The 18566-nt window shown below is 42.5% G+C and overlaps 1 protein-coding gene across 1 annotated transcript in view; it reads left to right on the top strand.

Annotated features, from left to right (window-relative positions):
- Window positions 1-18566, top strand: part of KTI12 (KTI12 chromatin associated homolog) — a 320786-nt gene that overhangs the window by 259093 nt on the left and 43127 nt on the right. Inside the window, exons 6-7 of the mRNA XM_069222350.1 lie at window positions 17964-18123; window positions 18204-18266. Coding sequence (XP_069078451.1) covers window positions 17964-18123; window positions 18204-18266 — 223 coding nt within the window. The remainder of the gene's footprint in view (window positions 1-17963; window positions 18124-18203; window positions 18267-18566) is intronic.

The following is an 18566-nucleotide window of genomic DNA, read 5'->3' as shown; positions in this document are numbered from 1 at the left end:
ATTTGACTGTTGGTAATATTGTCTGGCATTCTCAATTTTAGATCCCACTGCACAACATATCGGGTAATGCAGTAGTATCTTAATCACCTACTTCTTCATCACTGTGAGATGACAACTTGTGGTATGAGCATTTTGCCAAAAATATAAATTAATTTAAATATAAAAAACACACAAATTGTCATTGTAAATTGTTTTTATACAGCACTTACTACCCCATATGAAGCTTCATATTGCTTTTCGGCAAGTACCACACTACTCTGGATCCCAAAAGGATTAGTGGTTACATATGTTTATGAAGAAGGTAGTGGAAGTGCATGCTGTAGCTCTCCATGTAATGTTTGTGGGCATTGCTAACTCATTTGCTGCCTTAGTGTATAGTTACTTTGAAGAAATCTAGTTGTTAACATAGGTACTGCAGCTTTTAACGTCCATCGAATCTCAAAAACGTCTCTGTAGTGTAGTTTCAGTATTTCTTCCCAAATTAATTTATTTTAAAACTTGTGATCACTCGTAGTGCTTCTAAATGCTTTATTTTTCAAGTATTATTTAGTGGAATATTTGTCTTATTTAGTCTGGTCATTTAACTTTATAAAATCTCTAGTTTCTGACATTTATACTGCCTATAATCTCCATGTATACTCTGAGGTCATGTGTTGGTGTCATTACCAAAGCAGCTATTTGTTTCCTTATAATCTACCTACATACATGTAATATATATAATAATATATGTGTCAAAAACGAAGTTGTCCTCATGTGAAAGCGCACTCCCAACAGGTTATATAAACGGGAAGAAAAAGCAAAGCCAGCAACTCACAGTGAATTCTTTAAGCAGTTTCATTATTCCAGGCCTTAGGTTATAAAATCATCAAAATTGTCATTTTACTTTGGATTCGCCTACATAGGTTTTGCACTTTGGTTCATTATTTCGTTTGGCTCCAGCAACCCACTTGGGGCAAAATGAAAAAATTGCAGGACCACCACAACCAGCATGCACTGTTACTCACTTGAGGGGCCCACTGGGGCGGACTGGTATTTAAAGAGACTAATCAGGTGCCTGTAATTAGACAAGCTGAAGCCATGCAGGTCTTTGCAGTAAGAAAGAAATGCCTGGAACACTTCCAGCACTGGCTGCACCTACGAGGGTGAAACACTTTTATATTTTTCTCTGCTGAAGAAAGGATTGACCTAGAAACACGTGTCCAGAGATGATTTTATAACCTAAGGCCTGGAATAATGAAACTGCTTAAAGAAATTCACTGTGAGTTGCTGGCTTTGCTTTTTCTTCCCGTTTATATAACCTGTTGGGAGTGCGCTCTCACATGAGGACAACTTCGTTTTTAATAATATGTTTGTGTGTGTATGTGTGTATATTTATGTGTATATAAATATATATATATATATATATATATATATATATATATATATGTGTGTGTATATGTATGTATGTATATATATATATATATATATATATATATATGTTCAATGGCTGCAGATACACATGCTATGCATATCCATTCCGACATCTAGTATTGGGCTCGGAGTGTTACAAGTTGTTTTTCTTCGAAGAAGTGTTTTCGGAGTCATGGGATCAAGTGACTCCTCTCGGTTCCATCGCGCATGGGCATCAACTCCATTGTTAGATTGTTTTCCCGCAGAAGGAGTGATAGAGTATATGTAGGAAAGTACCATCTTGCCTGGCATGTTACCCCCATATTTCACTGTATATATGTTGTTTTAGTGTATGTGTCACTGGGACCCTGCCAGCCAGGGCCCCAGTGCTCATTAATTTGTGCCCTGTATGTGTTCCCTGTGTGATGACTAACTGTCTCACTGAGGCTCTGCTAACCAGAACCTCAGTGGTTATGCTCTCTCTGCTTTCCAAATTGTCACTAACAGGCTAGTGACCAATTTCACCAATTCACATTGGCATAATGGAACACCCCTATAATTCCCTAGTATATGGTACTGAGGTACCCAGGGTATTGGGGTTCCAGGAGATCCCTATGGGCTGCAGCATTTCTTTTGCCACCCATAGGGAGATCTGACAATTCTTACACAGGCCTGCATCTGCAGCCTGAGTGAAATAACGTCCACGTTATTTCACAGCCATTTACCACTGCACTTAATTAACTTATAAGTCACCTATATGTCTAACCTTTACCTGGTAAAGGTTGGGTGCTAAGTTACTTAGTGTGTGGGCACTCTGGCACTAGCCAAGGTGCCCCCACATCGTTCAGGGCAAATTCCCCGGACTTTGTGAGTGCGGGGACACCATTACATGCGTGCACTGTACATAGGTCACTACCTATGTACAGCGTCACAATGGTAACTCCGAACATGGCCATGTAACATGTCTAAGATCATGGAATTGTCACCCTAATGCCATCCTGGCATTGGGGAGACAATTCCATGATCCCCCGAGTCTCTAGCACAGACCCGGGTACTGCCAAACTACCTTTCCCGGGGTTTCACTGCAGCTGCTGCTGCTGCTGCCAACCCCTCAGACAGGTTTCTGCCCTCCTGGTGTCCAGCCAGGCTTGGCTCAGGAAGGCAGAACAAAGGACTTCCTCAGAGAGAGGGTGTTACACCCTCTCCCTTTGGAAAAAGGTGTCAGGGCTGGGGAGGAGTAGCCTCCCCCAGCCTCTGGAAATGCTTTGATGGGCACAGATGGTGCCCATCTCTGCATAAGCCAGTGTTCACTGGTTCAGGGATCCCCCAGCCCTGCTCTGGCGCGAAACTGGACAAAGGAAAGGGGAGTGACCACTCCCCTGACCTGCACCTCCCAGGGGAGGTGCCCAGAGCTGCTCCAGTGTGCTCCAGACCTCTGCCATCTTGGAAACAGAGGTGCTGCTGGCACACTGGACTGCTCTGAGTGGCCAGTGCCAGCAGGTGACGTCAGAGACTCCTTCTGATAGGCTCTTACCTGTGTTACTAGCCTATCCTCCTTCCTAGGTAGCCAAACCTCCTTTTCTGGCTATTTAGGGTCTCTGCTTTGGGGAATTCTTTAGATAACGAATGTAAGAGCTCATCAGAGTTCCTCTGCATCTCTCTTCACCTTCTGCCAAAGGATCGACCGCTGACTGCTCAGGACGCCTGCAAAACCGCAACAAAGTAGCAAAGATGACTACTGCAACCTTATATCGCTGATCCTGCTGCCTTCTCAACTGTTTTCTTGGTGGTGCATGCTCTAGGGGTAGCCTGTCTCCTCTCTGCACTAGGAGCTCTGAAGAAATCTCCCGTGGGTCGATGGAATCTTCCCCTTGCAACCGCATGCAACAAAAGACTGCATCACCGGTCCTCTGGGTCCCCTCTCAGCACGACGAGCGTGGTCCCTGGAACTCAGCAACTCTGTCCAAGTGACTCCCACAGTCCAGTGACTCTTCAGTCCAAGTTTGGTGGAGGTAAGTCCTTGCCTCCCCATGCTAGACTGCATTGCTGGGTACCGCGTGATTTGCAGCTGCTCCGGCTCCTGTGCACTCTTCCAGGATTTCCTTCGTGCACAGCCAAGCCTGGGTCCCCGACACTCTAACCTGCAGTGCACAACCTCCTGAGTGGTCCTCCGGCGTCGTGGGACTCCCTTTTGTGTCTTCGGGTGAGCTCCGGTTCACTCCTCTTCGTAGTGCCTGTTCCGGCACTTCTGCAGGTGCTGCCTGCTCCTGTGAGGGCTCCCTGACTTGCTGGGCGCCCGCTCTCTGTCTCCTCACACAAGTGGCGACATCCTGGTCCCTCCTGGGCCACAGCAGCATCCAAAAACCCTAACCGCGACCCTTGCAGCTAGCAAGGCTTGTTTGCCCTCTTTTTCTGCGTGGGAACTCCTCTGCAAGCTTCTTCATGACGTGGGACATCCATCCTCCAAAGGGGAAGTTTATAGCCCTCTTTGTTCTTGCAGAATCCACATCTTCTACCATCCGGTGGCAGCTTCTTTGCACCCTCAGCTGGCATTTCCTGGGCATCTGCCCACTCTCGACTTTGTCGCGACTCTTGGACTTGGTCACCTTGATCCACAGGTACTCTCGTCCGGAAATCCACTTTGGTTGCATTGCTGGTGTTGGTCTTCCTTGCAGAATTCCCCTATCACGACTTCTGTGCTCTCTGGGGAATATAGGTGCACTTTACACCTACTTTTCAGGGTCTTGGGGTGGGCTATTTTTCTAACCCTCACTGTTTTCTTACAGTCCCAGCGACCCTCTACAAGCTCACATAGGTTTGGGGTCCATTCGTGGTTCGTATTCCACTTTTGGAGTATATGGTTTGTGTTGCCCCTATACCTATGTGCTCCTATTGCAATCTACTGTAACTTTACATTGCTTGCATTACTTCCTTTTGCTATTACTGCATATGTTTGGTATTGTGTACATATATCTTGTGTATATTTGCCATCCTCATACTGAGGGTACTCACTGAGATACTTTTGGCATATTGTCATAAACATAAAGTACCTTTATTTTTAGTATATCTGTTTATTGTGTTTTCTTACAATATTGTGCATATGACAAGTGGTATAGTAGGAGCTTTGCATGTCTCCTAGTTCAGCCTAAGCTGCTCTGCTATAGCTACCTTCTATCAGCCTAAGCTGCTAGAAACACCTCTTCTACACTAATAAGGGATAACTGGACCTGGTACAGAGTGTAAGTACCCCTTGGTACCCACTACAAGCCAGGCCTGCCTCCTACAGTATATAAGAGAAAAAAGATGTCCATGCCAATGTAAATGTATATACATATGTACAAATGTTAATAACTTAAACGACTACAGGCTTCCGGGGAGGAGGGAGGGTGCATGTGAATCTGCAGCACTACATGCCACGAACAGATGTACCCTGGGTAAGTGACATTTTCCGTTCAATGGCATGTGTAGGTGCAGATACACATGCTATACATAGACTACAAAGCAGTTAGTCCTCCCAAAAAGTGGTGGCTAGCCTGTAGGAGTTAGTTGTTTGAAATAATGTTCTTAGGACAGCTTGTCCTACAGTGGCTTGTTGTTGTGAGAACACGTCAACACAGTAGTGTTTAGTAAATGTATGAGGGGTTGACCATGTAGCTGCTTTACATATATCAACCATTGGTATGTTTCCTAAAAAAAGCCATTGTTGCACCTTTCTCATAATTGTTTTGAGTCATGCTGCTATTATTAAGACAGTTGACGCTTTAGCCATTAAAACAGTTATTTTAATCGGGACTTACTGCTCCCCTATTCAACATTGTTGAATTGGCAGGAATATCTCCATTTGAAATGCTATGTATGTGGTTTTATATAGTACTATCTCCACTATCTTCTAACTACCTATAATATATGGTTTATTAGATATTGCGTAATTCTTTCTTTCCAGATTTTCTTTTATAAGGTCCACTTCTAAGATTTAATTCACAGCTGGATGCATTATGAATAATATCTCAGATACTCTATTGATATCTGATTATGTTTTTTGTGTTTAGAAATTAGAGAAGTTAATATTTCATAGTATTTTACTGTGTGACTATAATTTGATTTATGGTTTAACTCTTTTGTAACACATTGTTTAAATATTGACATGTACTTCTCAATAAAAATGCACAACACAAAAGAAAAGAATCTGTAGGTTTTGAGTCCTAGTCATAACTTTTTTATTTTAAGTGTTTACTGAGAAAGCCGTCCAGCGGCATCGGCGACGGCCATACAGACGTTTAGCTAAGATTTGTTAAATTAATTTCATGGGTTTTGTAATCAGACTCTGGACTGTAATTTTCAGGTCTACCCCTGTACCAGTATTAACACTGCATGACCTATGACTATGCAGAGGTATACACAAAGCTGGGAAACGACATAGCCTTCACCCATGCCTGTTTCCTACTATGCTCAATGTGCATCCCTTGAAATGTGAGCATTCTGAAAGGTGCATGCATCCATTACTTTCCATGTGTCCCTCTGCGTCATTAGCATTGACTTGAGACTCCCCATCCCCGTGCCCTTGTCATCAGAAGCACGATCAGATTCAGATCTATACATCGTTCTCCAGAATGAAAGGAATTACCAAATCCAGTCTGTAATTACGATGGTTACCAACGGAACAGATTCATACAATGCTGTAAATAGGTTTACATCAAGATGCTTAATTATTTACATCTTCTGTACGTTGTAAATACGTTTACAGCAATATGCAGAATTAATTACATCTGCTGTTCTAGTACAAAGCGGTGTCAAAACATGTCGACTAAAGATCAACAACGCAATCAACCTTCACCTGATTTGACCATATCAGTGCGAACCTATATGATGGACACCTGAGCTAGCCAATCCATAGTGCCCATCATTCAGAGCTTTCCAGTGTTTGTCTACCATCCTCTAACAAACCAATTTTCAGGAATACTCATGTCTGCTTTGTTATGGTTTTAATGGTAGTCCTTAGATGAGACTGGCAACTCTCCCATGTCTTTTTCTTTTAAGCCAGTACATGGGTCAAAGAGTGAACACAAAATTACCTTGTACATCTATGTCGGCGAACCTCATGTCACCCTAACCTCACCTCAGGAGCTGTGTAGCTGTGGAACCTGATAGCCGGCTTTTCACAGAGAGCGGGCAGCAGTATTATACAGCAGAGAGAGATTTTCAGTTTAAGCTGTTGAAGTTGAAGTTCATTCAAGGTAGATGTTTTGAATTTTGCCACAAGAAATACTAAATATGTAGTTGATCCATGACATTAATGATAAGCAAGTTCCGTCTAGAAGCCAGATGCAATAAGCACAGGTGTTGGAAGTCCTCTCTTGAGGACTTCTATTGAAAAGTAAGTAGCTTACGTCTTTGTCTCTCGGAAACATTCATCTATTCTCATGCATTTCAATGCAAAGTTCCAGTATATCAGAAAGACATCTTCCAGTATTAGAAGTAGGGTGAGATTGGGTTAAAAAGAAGAATGATTGCACTCCCTTGTGAAATGGAGAGGCCGCAATGGATTTTAAAACGATCAAAGGCAAAAATACTCAAATGGGAAACTGTATTTTTCAGTCCACCTTATGCCTCCTAATAAAACGATTTGGGAGGTATGGATTTCATATTCAGTCTCGAAACATACACAAATGTTAAAGATATTTCATAGCATTAAGTAAGTACCTGATTATAGGCCTTAGTACTTAAAAAAAAATATTTAGCAACGCCTCAGAATCAATCAGTTACTTGAAATAATATATGTCCTACTCATTTTATTCCACTGTTTCTTAGTTCAAGTTTCTTATCTCAGTGGTGCCGTTTCTCTGTCATGGGGAACACATGCTGCTTTGTGTTATAAAATGATTACATGCAAATGTAGCCACTGATCTAAGAAATAGGAACAGGTAAGTATGTAGTTTCTCAGCAATACACTTCAGTGAATGTAACAAGCCACTGTGTTTTTTATTCTAAAACGGCAACCTTTATTTATTTATTTACAGTTGTATATCTTGTGAACAAGACCTGAAAGGGTGGCAGAGCACTTTATGAAAGAACAGTTGTAATACATAAGCATGTAAGATTAGTTACATTATATTTACCGGGGCAGCTTTCAGGAAGGTAGTTTAAATCATGTTTGTATACAATTTCTGCGTCCAACATGCAGGCCAAAAGTTAGAGTGGGTGAATGTAGGCTGCCTCTTCACTAGGTCTTAACCATCAGTTGCCTGTGCTACTATCCTGACCAGACTCACCTACTGCCAAAAAGCCAGGAGTGAGATAGACCCAGAAAGGGTGTAGCAGAGTCGATCCCGCTATGTCTTGGGTTGACTCTGACTATTGAACACCTTATATCAGTGTCTTACCTTTGCCTTTCCTGTTGAGCAGGTGTAGTTACTGTGGTATAACAGTTGTTGTAGTAGTGGTGTCTAGCTATTAGTGGTGGCTAGTTGTAGTAGTAGTAGTGGTCGCTAGCTATTATAACTCCAAACTTGCTCACCACCATTTAAAGCCTGTAGGAGAATGCTGGGTGTAGCGGTCTAGTTGTTGGCAGCGTTTCACAAGAAGTCTTGGCACTCTCCTGGGATCTACACCACTGGGACCAGAGGAACATGGTTGTTAGCTATTGAGGAGCTGACAAAAAGCATGACACTCATCTGGTCCAGGCACTATCCCCTCGATGTCCACCACTCTTGGTCCAGTGCCTCTACCCCAGCACTTCTCTTACACCAAGGGGAAGGTGCAAGGCACTCCCACCACTGCCTAGTTGTAGACACGCAGCAGCTTTTACCTGTTTTGATCAGGGTGCTAATACTTCTAGCGGTGTTTCTTAGAACTGAAGGGGTTAATTGATTCTATTACTTGTACAAAGTTTAATGTAAAACAGTTTTTCTTCTTTAGAGGGAAAGATTTCCCAATTTTGGTGGGGAATTTATTGGCATACAGGATATTTTCTTTTCAGGGTGTGCTGATACTCACTCATGTCAAATAGGTTTCACAGCTGGTGATAACAAATCACCAAGGCCATAGGTTTGAGTTTTACATTTACATATCTCTATCCGAAACCCATTTTCTGATGTAGTGTTCTCTGATATTTGTCAACGCAAGTAATTTTTAACTAGCAAAGTCTAAAATATTTCAGTGAAGACTGCTGATTATACTTTGGACACGATGTAATCTGCACCGAGTGCAGTAGTAATGTCTTTATTGTTGCTTTATTATTGCTTTCCTATTTTCATACACTTGGTAGAAGAACTTTTAACTCACAAAAGGACTTATGAGGATGAAGGTTCCCAGGTAAATGTCCCAGAGAAGGGGATGAGAGAGGTCTCTTGTCTAAGGGATCCCATGTACCTTGATTCTGCTTTGCTAATTTTACATTGTAACACTGGCTCAGAGAAGACCTAAACTGGTTCCCCCACCCCATAGTGTCAAGAGTTCCCCCTCCCCTCCCATAATCCCTTAGTGTATGTCCTGGCTGATGGCAGCCTAAATATAGCATTAGAGTTTGATAACTTTCTCAGAGGTTATGCCTAGTGGCCGCTGTTTAATTTATTACCAGTGACTTTGTGTTTATTTTGTTTAATGAAAATAGAGGATTAGAGTCATCATATCAATTGCAATCACCTTCATGATCATTGGAACGTGTACAAGTGAAAAAGTGATCACAATTGTCTAAAGTGCTCCTACTGCTCAGAGCCTATCGCAAACATCATTTTGTGTTAAGAATGAGTACAAAATGGAATATGAATGCACTCAAATACCCATAATCTTCTCCTCCTTCACGAGTCTAGCAGGAGGGAATACATATGTTTACTGCCAGGGCATCCCTCATGAGATGATATGGAGTGGTGTTAGTATATGCTGACTGACGAAAACAAAGCAGTCATAAGTTGAACGCGTGAGTTGGTCTCAACCACTGGGAATGATTTACTGCCACATCCCTGTTTATTTGCCCATTCCACTTCAGACTGGAAACCACAATCTGCAAATTAGTTGTGGCCCTTCTCCAGCAGGAAAAAGTCACTGCTTGGTCAAGTACTCTCTAACCTAGAACACAATCAGCCCCTGATTTGTTTTGGATTTGTTAGACCTTGTGACTGAGGTATAACTTTGATTCCTCGGCATAGTCACCACAGGATCCAAGTCTGGGCATAACAGTTGGGTTAAGGCAGGTTGTTCATTTTTGAATTCCACAGTTAATTGTTCAAAATATCGGCTGTTACTTTTGAGATGTAGTCTTTCTTTGGTCCTATTCGTTTAAATCTATTGATTTAGTTAGTTTGTGTTCTTTCCCACAACCACACCAACAGAGTTGTGCCTCTGCAAACTTTTCTATGTGCTTCTGTAGACCCTTGTATCTCTTCCTTCATTAGTGTTGCCACTCCCCTCTGCCCATTTTCCTCAAATGCCCAAAGGCTCATTTTGTTACTTTACTTTTGTACTTCACCACTTCCCATGATGGAAAGGAAATATGTGCTTTTATGAAGGTTAGAACTCTTACTCTAATATCCTATGGTTTTATTTGATTTTCAGCCTGTGATGCCTGTTTTCTTGCTTTACACTTGGCCTCTGTATTTGTCACCTGAAAGAGTCTGTCTACTGCATCAGTGTCTCCATGTGTTTTAGCTGTCGTCTTTCATTGGCTCTGACAAAGAGCTTGTACTGCTACTTGCAGCCGGTCTTCCATGTTGATCCTAGTGCTACATAGGTAAGATGTATTTTCTTGGTGGCTTGTCTCTCAACCTCTTGGAGAAACGTAGTATGAGACAAACGTGCATGTGTTACAAAGCTTTTCTCTCCCAGCTGATACCTCCTCCACGCCCAGTGAACCTGTTGGATCCTTGCTGTCACCACAAAGATACATTCTCTACTCTGTGTTGACTGATGAGTAGCAGTGTACCTGTGGGCATGACAGTAAAACAACCTCAGTCTACATCCGCTTCTTACTAGTTTACTCCAGACTGCATCTGCAATGAATCTCTGCTTTCTCCGTGTCACTATCTGGGAAAGTTATGTCAGAGCTTGAGACTTGTGAACACCTGTTATCTTCATTAATCCTCCCCTCAGAAGAATTCCTTATAGCAGAGCTGTGATGTGTGTGCACACATATTGGATTTGTTGAAATGTCATTTAAAGAAAATTGTTAAACTCTCAGCCAGTAATAGGGTTTGTATTAAAAGTCTATGTTCTATGTTTCTAGCTTGCCAAAAGCATACTATATACACATATGAACTTAGAAGCATTATGATGAATACTTCTAACCAGAAATTCCTCACTGTGAATTTTCCTAGGTACAAGACTGGATTCCGAAATTCCTGCAATAAATCTTGTGTGCTGGCAGGTGGAGTCATCTGCCTCCATCACAACTCCACCCCACCTCTGGACATTACAACATGGAGCCGCATATAGGTGCCACCCTTCTTTGACAGTGTGCTCTGATTTCACCCCCTAAAATGACACTGATTTAAACCACGTGCACGTCAAAAGATGTAAATCACAAACTCACAGAATGTCTATCTTTAGTACTTTGGCATCAAGCATGACTCTTAGTTCTGTGGTAGATGCTTCGTGATGCATCCAAAGGCTATCAGGGAGCAAGAAGCTAAGCTCTGTGTAGCTGAGCTCAAGAAATGGGGTTGGTCCTGCTCAAAGTATTAAGGCTGTTTCTAGGTCCTGTTCACCCGTTTTAGTTAAGCCCAAAACAAACCTGCGGGAAAAGTCAAAGAAAAAAACACAAGACAAACCTTTAAATCTTCATAGCACTTCTGCTTCAGGGTAGAGGCTGCATTGTCTGACTTTTAAAGGCCCGACAAACTTCAGAGGTTATTCTGGCCGTTTTTTTTTTTTTTAGAGCTGAAGTCAATGTGCCCCTCCTTAATCTGGTCTTTGTTGACTGCAGCAAATTGCAGTCTTCAAGGAGGCCATGCTGATACTTTTAAAGATGCTACCAGATTCTGATGCTGCTCAAAGCTTTGAGCATGTTCTCCATAATAAAGATGATGCTGAGGTGGCTGACCACTTTCTCTGTCCTCATTATACTGTTGCTGATTTTTATCTCGATCTCCAGGATGCCAGTAAAATGGACACCTAACCAGAGACTGACTTGAATTTGCCCTAAGGGCTCCCTACAGGGGAGAGTGCTCATTTTGTAGCTTTGGTTCAAAGATCTGCAGAGATCGAGATGTGCAGCTCCCTACAGTGGAACCACAGACCAACCTCCTGACTGAAATGATGCAGGCCAGACCTTCGACTTCAGAGACTTGCTGCCATTTAACAAACTAGGGACCTGCTGTAAGTCTTGTTCGACTCCCATCAGTGAGTCGCCCTTTTGCAAGATGACAGTTTATCAGCTAATCAAACGTTCCGGACGTGCGTCCCACTCTTTGCAGCTATATAGCAAAATCTTTTATGAACAAAGTCAATAATAACTTATTTCCTATTTGTCCACCGTATCAAATAGAATAGATGCGATGGGCAAGAGGGTCTTTCCATCAGCCAGCCTAGCACTTTTATCCTCGAATGATGTCTGTCTCCTCAGTTGATAAACTCAAGCCCTTTGAGAAATGGTGAACTGAACCCACCTTGATTTGGTATTCCTTCACTTAGAGAGTACCAGAAGGCCCTTATGTGGCTAAATAGATTTTACAGTTCGGCTTGGATACCACAGATTATGTTGCCTGGGCTATAGGCACTAGTCTGATGGCACACTTAGATGCTTGCCTCTTTGTTTTCATGGGAATTTCCAAGCCTTTCTCATTGACACCCCTATTGATGGGACTAGATTGTTTTTAAAAAAAAAACAACAAAAAAAGTGTATTCTACTCTAATAATTGTTCCTTTTGGTTGGTTTATCCCATCTACGAATTCCATCAGCGATATTGGTTGTTTGGGAAGTAGTCTTGGGGGGTCTTGCCTATCGTCAAAGGCAACTCTCACAGACCAGCCAGAAGCCAGTTCTGTATTTTCGCGGCTCTGGGGGTAGGGGGTGTCGTTTCCAAAACGGGCAACAGTCCTCCGCCTCCTCATTGCCCAGCACCTCTGGGGCCTAGTCTCTTTAGTTTTTCCTCCATGAGGAATTTGGGTCCAGCAGGGGGTCGAATCCGGCGCTATTTTCTCCACTGGAACTCCATAATGTCAGACCAAAGGATCCTTCAAAATTGTTCAACGAGTTTGTACCCACCCCTTTCCCTGGTTCCCGCCCCCTTATGTTCCTCCACTTTTTTCTTCAGCCATCAGCAGATGATGTTACTTTTAGTGTCAAGGAAGTGATCATGTCACTTGCAAAGAGAAGAAAGAAATTTAGAACCTAAGGCAGTGGGGAACCTGGCTTGCTATTAAGTACTTCCTGGTGTCTAAGACGGACAGAGCCTGAGATTAGTTTTTTGCCTCAGAATATTGAACTTCTTTCTCAAGAAAGAGAAGTTCCTCAAGAAGAAGTTCAAAATGATGACACTCACTCAGGTTCTGCTGGCTTTAGACCTGGACGGCTCGTGCTTTCATGTGCCAATCCTGCAGTCCTACGGTAAATTTCTCTTCTCTGCCATAATGGGATTAGACCACTTCCAACTCACTGTCCTATCCTTCAGCATGACAGCAGCCCCCCACATTTTTATGACGGACATGTCAGTGTTCACTACCCATCTTTGCAGTTTTTAAATCCACAAGTTCCTCTACCTTTGAAGGCAAGTTTCATTCTCAGACTGCCTTCAGGCAACAGTGTTATTAACTATCTACTCTTGCATTTTTCATCAAAAAGCCCAAGTCCCATCTGCTACAATCTGAGAAGCTTCCCTTAGTTAGGGATGTTCTGAATACAGTCTTCCTGAAGGCATTTCGCCACAACAGAGTTCGAGACATTTTGGTTTTGATACCGATGTTGCAAGTGAGAGCTACTGTCCCAGTCTTAATGGTTCTGAGGCTCCTCACAGTCTGCTCGCATATCTTCTAGCACCTTGCACCATTCTGGTGCCTCATGCTTGTTGGTACATGGAGGCCCTTCAGTCTACGTCTGCAGTAGGCTGATCATTGAGAATGCTCCACAGACAGGATTTACATTTTCGAAGAGGCGGCCCAGGACAGTCATTCCTTTTTCAGGGCGCTTTATAGGGCCCTTTTGGCCAACAGTGAAAAAACTTCCTGGTTGAGATTGGAGGCACAATGAGACAAAATTTGAGGAGTACAGGAGGGTGGGAAGTTAGAAACGGAAGGACATAGCCTTAATGAATGACCTGCAAAACCCATCAGTCTAAGGTAATTGCAATCCAGTAGAAAGAAAAAACGTCACCTACTGTGCATGGAGATAGAGCAGAACCAACTGAGAGGTTTTGATCTGCCCACAGAAGAAGTAGCTGTGATCTTGGCTGTTCAGCACTTGTCTACCAAACCAGTTTACTCTGGTTGCTGTGTGAAGTTTGTGACCTGCTGAGAGGACTGTCAGGTTTATCTTCTTCAGACCAGGTTCTCCGATATGCTGTTTATTTTATTGCTAATCTGGCAAGCCTTTGCTGTGAGCACCATTAAAGTTTATGTATCATCCTGTTTACTTTTTCCTGGCCAATCTTTGTTGTGTAAATAACTTGTAGATATCTGTTTAGTGAATGGACTCACAAAAGATTCCTCCTGCACCCTTAATAATGCAGTCCCCATGTTCTCTGTGTACACTGTTTGAGCCAATGCACATCTGTCCTCTGACACCGTTGACCATCAAGACAGTTTTCCACACTGCCACTATAATTTCAACCTCCGTGTACCCCCCTTTTTTTCTGACAAATTTTACCAAAGTCATGTTGCCTTCCAATGTGGGCAGTCCTCGTTTCTCCCCACTTTGCTTTTTTATGCCACCTCCCTCTAAGAAGAAGGTATAGATGCTTCACCAGATAGATCCCATCCTTAGCTTTTGCATCCTAGGGACGAAGAATTACCTGTGGATAGCAAGCTTTTTGTTGTAATTGTCAATGTTAAAAAAGGAATGGCAGTTTAGAAGTCGACCTTCTCCAGATGAATTGTCCTGTACATAAACATGTTTTACACCATGGCCAAGAAGGCCTTTGGCTCATTCCACTAGAGGCATTAGTGAGGAAAGTTCCAGTGTTGGACAGCTGCTAGTCTGCTACTTGCAGTTCAGTCCACACCTTCACCGGGAATTACTGTCTCACTTCTCAAGTACACAAAATGAGCTATTTCACATGCTGTATTCTGCAGGACTTCTACGTGTAAGTCTGCTCCTCAGACTCTCTACTTTAGGAGGTATCTATTCAAAAGGTGCAGAATATGTGGTTAAAAGTATCCATCAGAAGAACAAGTTACTTACCTTTAGTAACGTTCTTTCTGGTCGATACTCTTATGTGCAGCTTCCTTTCTGGCTCCCATCTTCCTATTTTGTGGGGTGGACTTTATGCTTCTAAAAAGTTAAGATAGGCATGCTGTCATTTTTACATTCTGTCACAGTTGATTCACATCTGAGGGTGTGGAAGGGTTGAAAAAAAAGAAAACTGACATCTGCATACCTGGGTGATGTCTATATACAAATGTTTGCCCTCACTTCCTGAGGCAGTGGGATGGTGCTGTAGACAGCAATGATGCCACCTTTCGGCATGGTGAACAATTGCTGAATACTTTCAGGAAAGAATCTGTACTAAGAGTATCCATCAGAAAGAGTTTTGCTAAAAGTATGTAACTTGTCCTTCCTCTGAAAACACTCTGAGACGGCCTTCTGCATTATAAACTTTCCTCCTAGTGGGTCTCTAGAAATCGCAATCGGCCCTAAATGGAATGCCAGCATCCTGTACACATTTCCACCTTTGAACCTGCAAGTCCTGAAGAAAGTCAGGTGGGGTCCAAGCGCAGCTGATCCTGGTGGCCTCTATGAGGCCAGACGATCTGGTACTCCAAGCTGCTCACTCTCTGCATCTACCCTCTATGGCTTTCTCTTTGGGATGATCTGCTGTTTTAGCAACATGGCAGAGTACTGCATCCAAAGCTTTCAGTTTACTTCTCCATTTGTGGCGATGGAGTGAAACTAGCTTAGAAGTCTTGATCTTCTCTTCGAGGCGGTGGATGATTTTATGGCTGATGCCTCTTTTACAAAGTTGATTTACCCAGGCCATTTATCCAAGTTAGTCAAATGGTGCAAAGAGAAGCAGTTTGACTTTTTACAAGCTAGGTGTTCTGATGTCTTTTTTTGTTTTTCATTGGCCTGACAGGTCTTTGCTGTACGTACTGTTAAAGATTACATATTGGTTGGTTTACTTAGTGATAAGTCATATTGGTTACTTTCAGTCTTTGCTTGCCAGATGATCTCTCTTTATTCATATCTCCTTTTGTGATGTGTTTTGTAACGGCATCTGCGTGTACTTCCCACTGCCCTATTCATTGTGCCTGAGTGAGACTGAATTTAGTCCTCACTTTCCTGATGTATGCTGTTTTTAACCTATCAGCACAGTTGTGTTTTTCATTGCAATCACTTCTACATGTTGCATCAGTGAGATACAGACATTGTTGTTCCAGCCTCCACGCACTCATTTACACTGCCTTTCTTCTGAAAGCAGTGTCACCTTCCCACATGGGCAGTCCATTACGCTTTCTGCGTTCTTCTCTCCACCCTAAGGAGAACAGTCTACACCTGGTGGTTCCTCAGTGGGCACTTCGCCTTTACATTGATAGGATTAAGAAAGAACAACTGGGTGATCAGATCTTCATTGCATTCCTTGGTGCAAACAAAGGAAATAAATTTTGAGCTCTAATCTTATTGTGGACTATCCATACACTGACCCGGCAGTACTATACCGATTCTCAGGTCAGCAGGGGGCAGTCCTTTTGCCTGCATGTTCCTACAGGAGTTATTGGAGTCTACTCCTCCCCTCTCACCCACCTCTTTAAAAGGGGCATAATTTTGCTATTGATTACCATACGCAGTTAGAAGTAACAATTGCCAGACAAAAGTTACTTATCTTTGGTAACACCTTTCTAATGGATATGCCATATAACCACAGGTTCCTCACTGCCCACCCTTCTCATCCTTTGGCGTGGACATTTGGAGGTTAATAAGGTTCAAAGTTATAATCACACAGGTCAGTGTTTTCAATCTGTCAGTCACTCTTTGCATCTGAGGATGCTGAAAGCACTAATTAATAAACTGATGTGGGCTCACCAGAGTAGTGCCTTTATGTGAGCTCCAGGTCATTATGTCCAGAGGTGGGACATAATCGCAAAGGAGGCCGATGGCAATATTGCAAGTGTTTATAAATCCAGTTTGGCACCTGGGGAGATTCACAAACTGAGGAATCTGCAGTTAGATAAGAGTATCTGACATAGAGAAGGTTACCAAAGGTAAGTGACTAATTATTTGAAGAGAGTGTTCCACTTCTTTCCCGTAAAGCAGGTGATAGAGTATATACACCGAAGATGCAGGAATTAGGTTTCCTTGATTTGAGCTACCTGGTGCTTTTTCAGAGCCATTTGGCTTGATTGTTTAACGAAAGCTAGGAGGTAACCGTGAAGGACCGAGAGGAGAAGGTACTTTTTGCTAAATGGTGTAAAAGCATACTGAACAGAGCAGGGGGTTGAATAGTAACTCACACCGACACATCACAAGACCTGGTTGTATTATCTTGGTCTGTGGGTAAAATGTAGTGTACACGTTGAAGAACCTGAGAACCTGTTAGACTCTTGGTGGAATTGCATCGCAGCCCAGACTAAGACTTGTGAGGGAATAACATTTTCCATGCATTTTTTATTATCTATGTACAACAGTCCAAAACAAGGGCGGTGGAGTAGTTTGTTATTTGTCCCAAGGGAATAGTGACTTGATAGTGGTTTGGTTGAATATGCAGCTTCTCTGTTCCAAAGTCATTACGCACTCTGTTTTTTTTTTTTTTTAAAATCCAGAAATTGCCCGCATGGCCTGCCTTTTGTTGGGCCACCATGTACCTTGCTCTTGTTTAGGGCCCCATCTGTAGCCTATCCTTGTTTATGCCCCCCATAAAGCCTCCTCTTGTTTGGGCCTCCCCGCATAGCCCCTGGCTAGGCTCCATAGTCTGCTAATAGCTGGATCTTCTACAGCCCACTCATGCCTATGGCTAGTGCCTCCAGAACCTGCACTTGGCTGGGGTCAGACACCCTCAGTCTGTATTTGGCTGAATATCAGCCATCTTTTAGTCCGGCACTCTCAGCCTGTGCTTTGCTTTATGGCTCTTGGCCACACTTGGCTAGGATCCAGTCACTAATATTTGATTGTGTGTATTTCTTTAGTCATCCTTTAGTTTTCCTGGATTACTGTGTTTACCTATTAACATTTCCTCTCTGCCGGTTATCTTACTATTATGTGCAACTAATATGGTAGAAATATAAAGCTAGTATTACATATCCTTGTATCACTCAAGTAACTTTCACTCTACAAGTCGTATTTTGTGCTTTGTCATGCTTCTAACAGCCTTTCTGTCGTTGTGAGTGCCTTTACCCTGCTTTGCAGCGACTAGCCTTTCCAAAAACTGAAAATATATATTAAAACCGAACATATTTGTATGACGTTGTTTTGCATATGTCCCTTCCTCCTACAGATTTGATGCACTTGTGCAGCGTTTCGAAGCCCCTGATTCAAGAAACCGCTGGGACAGTCCTCTATTCACTGTGCAGAAAGATGACACTCTGCCATTTGAAGAAATTTGTGATGCCATTTTCCACAGGAAAGCTCCTCCTCCCAATCAGTCCACCCAAACAGTATGTGGATAGACAACTTTAAATTAAGTTTTGAAATATGTATAAATGCATACAATTTTAATATCTTATATTTTTCACAGCAACCACTTTCATCCACAAATTTCTTGCACGAGCTGGACAAAACCACGCGAGATGTTGTGACAGTAAGTGTTACTGTTAATTTAACTTATTTGACGTGCTTAGCTGAATCTACTTCAAAGGACTTTACATGCAAATGGCAACAAAGATAGTGTAAACGTTGTTTACGATGAAGTCCTAGGTAATCACATTCACATAAACCGTGCATTTAGGTAGATAAGCTTTCAAGAGTAGTACTCTTATATGGTAGGAAAGTAGTTTGTGTTCCTTTTTCCCCATGGACCAGCTATTTCATGTATCCAGTTTAATTTTAACGAACTTTCTTTCAAAGAGTGGGAGTTGTGATTGCTCCAGGAGGATATTGG

The sequence above is a fragment of the Pleurodeles waltl genome, chromosome 3_1 (genome assembly GCF_031143425.1).
Source record: "Pleurodeles waltl isolate 20211129_DDA chromosome 3_1, aPleWal1.hap1.20221129, whole genome shotgun sequence".
Taxonomy (NCBI): Eukaryota; Metazoa; Chordata; class Amphibia; order Caudata; family Salamandridae; genus Pleurodeles; species Pleurodeles waltl.
The sequence above is the reverse complement of the archived record's forward strand: the minus strand, read 5'-3'. Positions and strand labels throughout refer to the sequence as shown.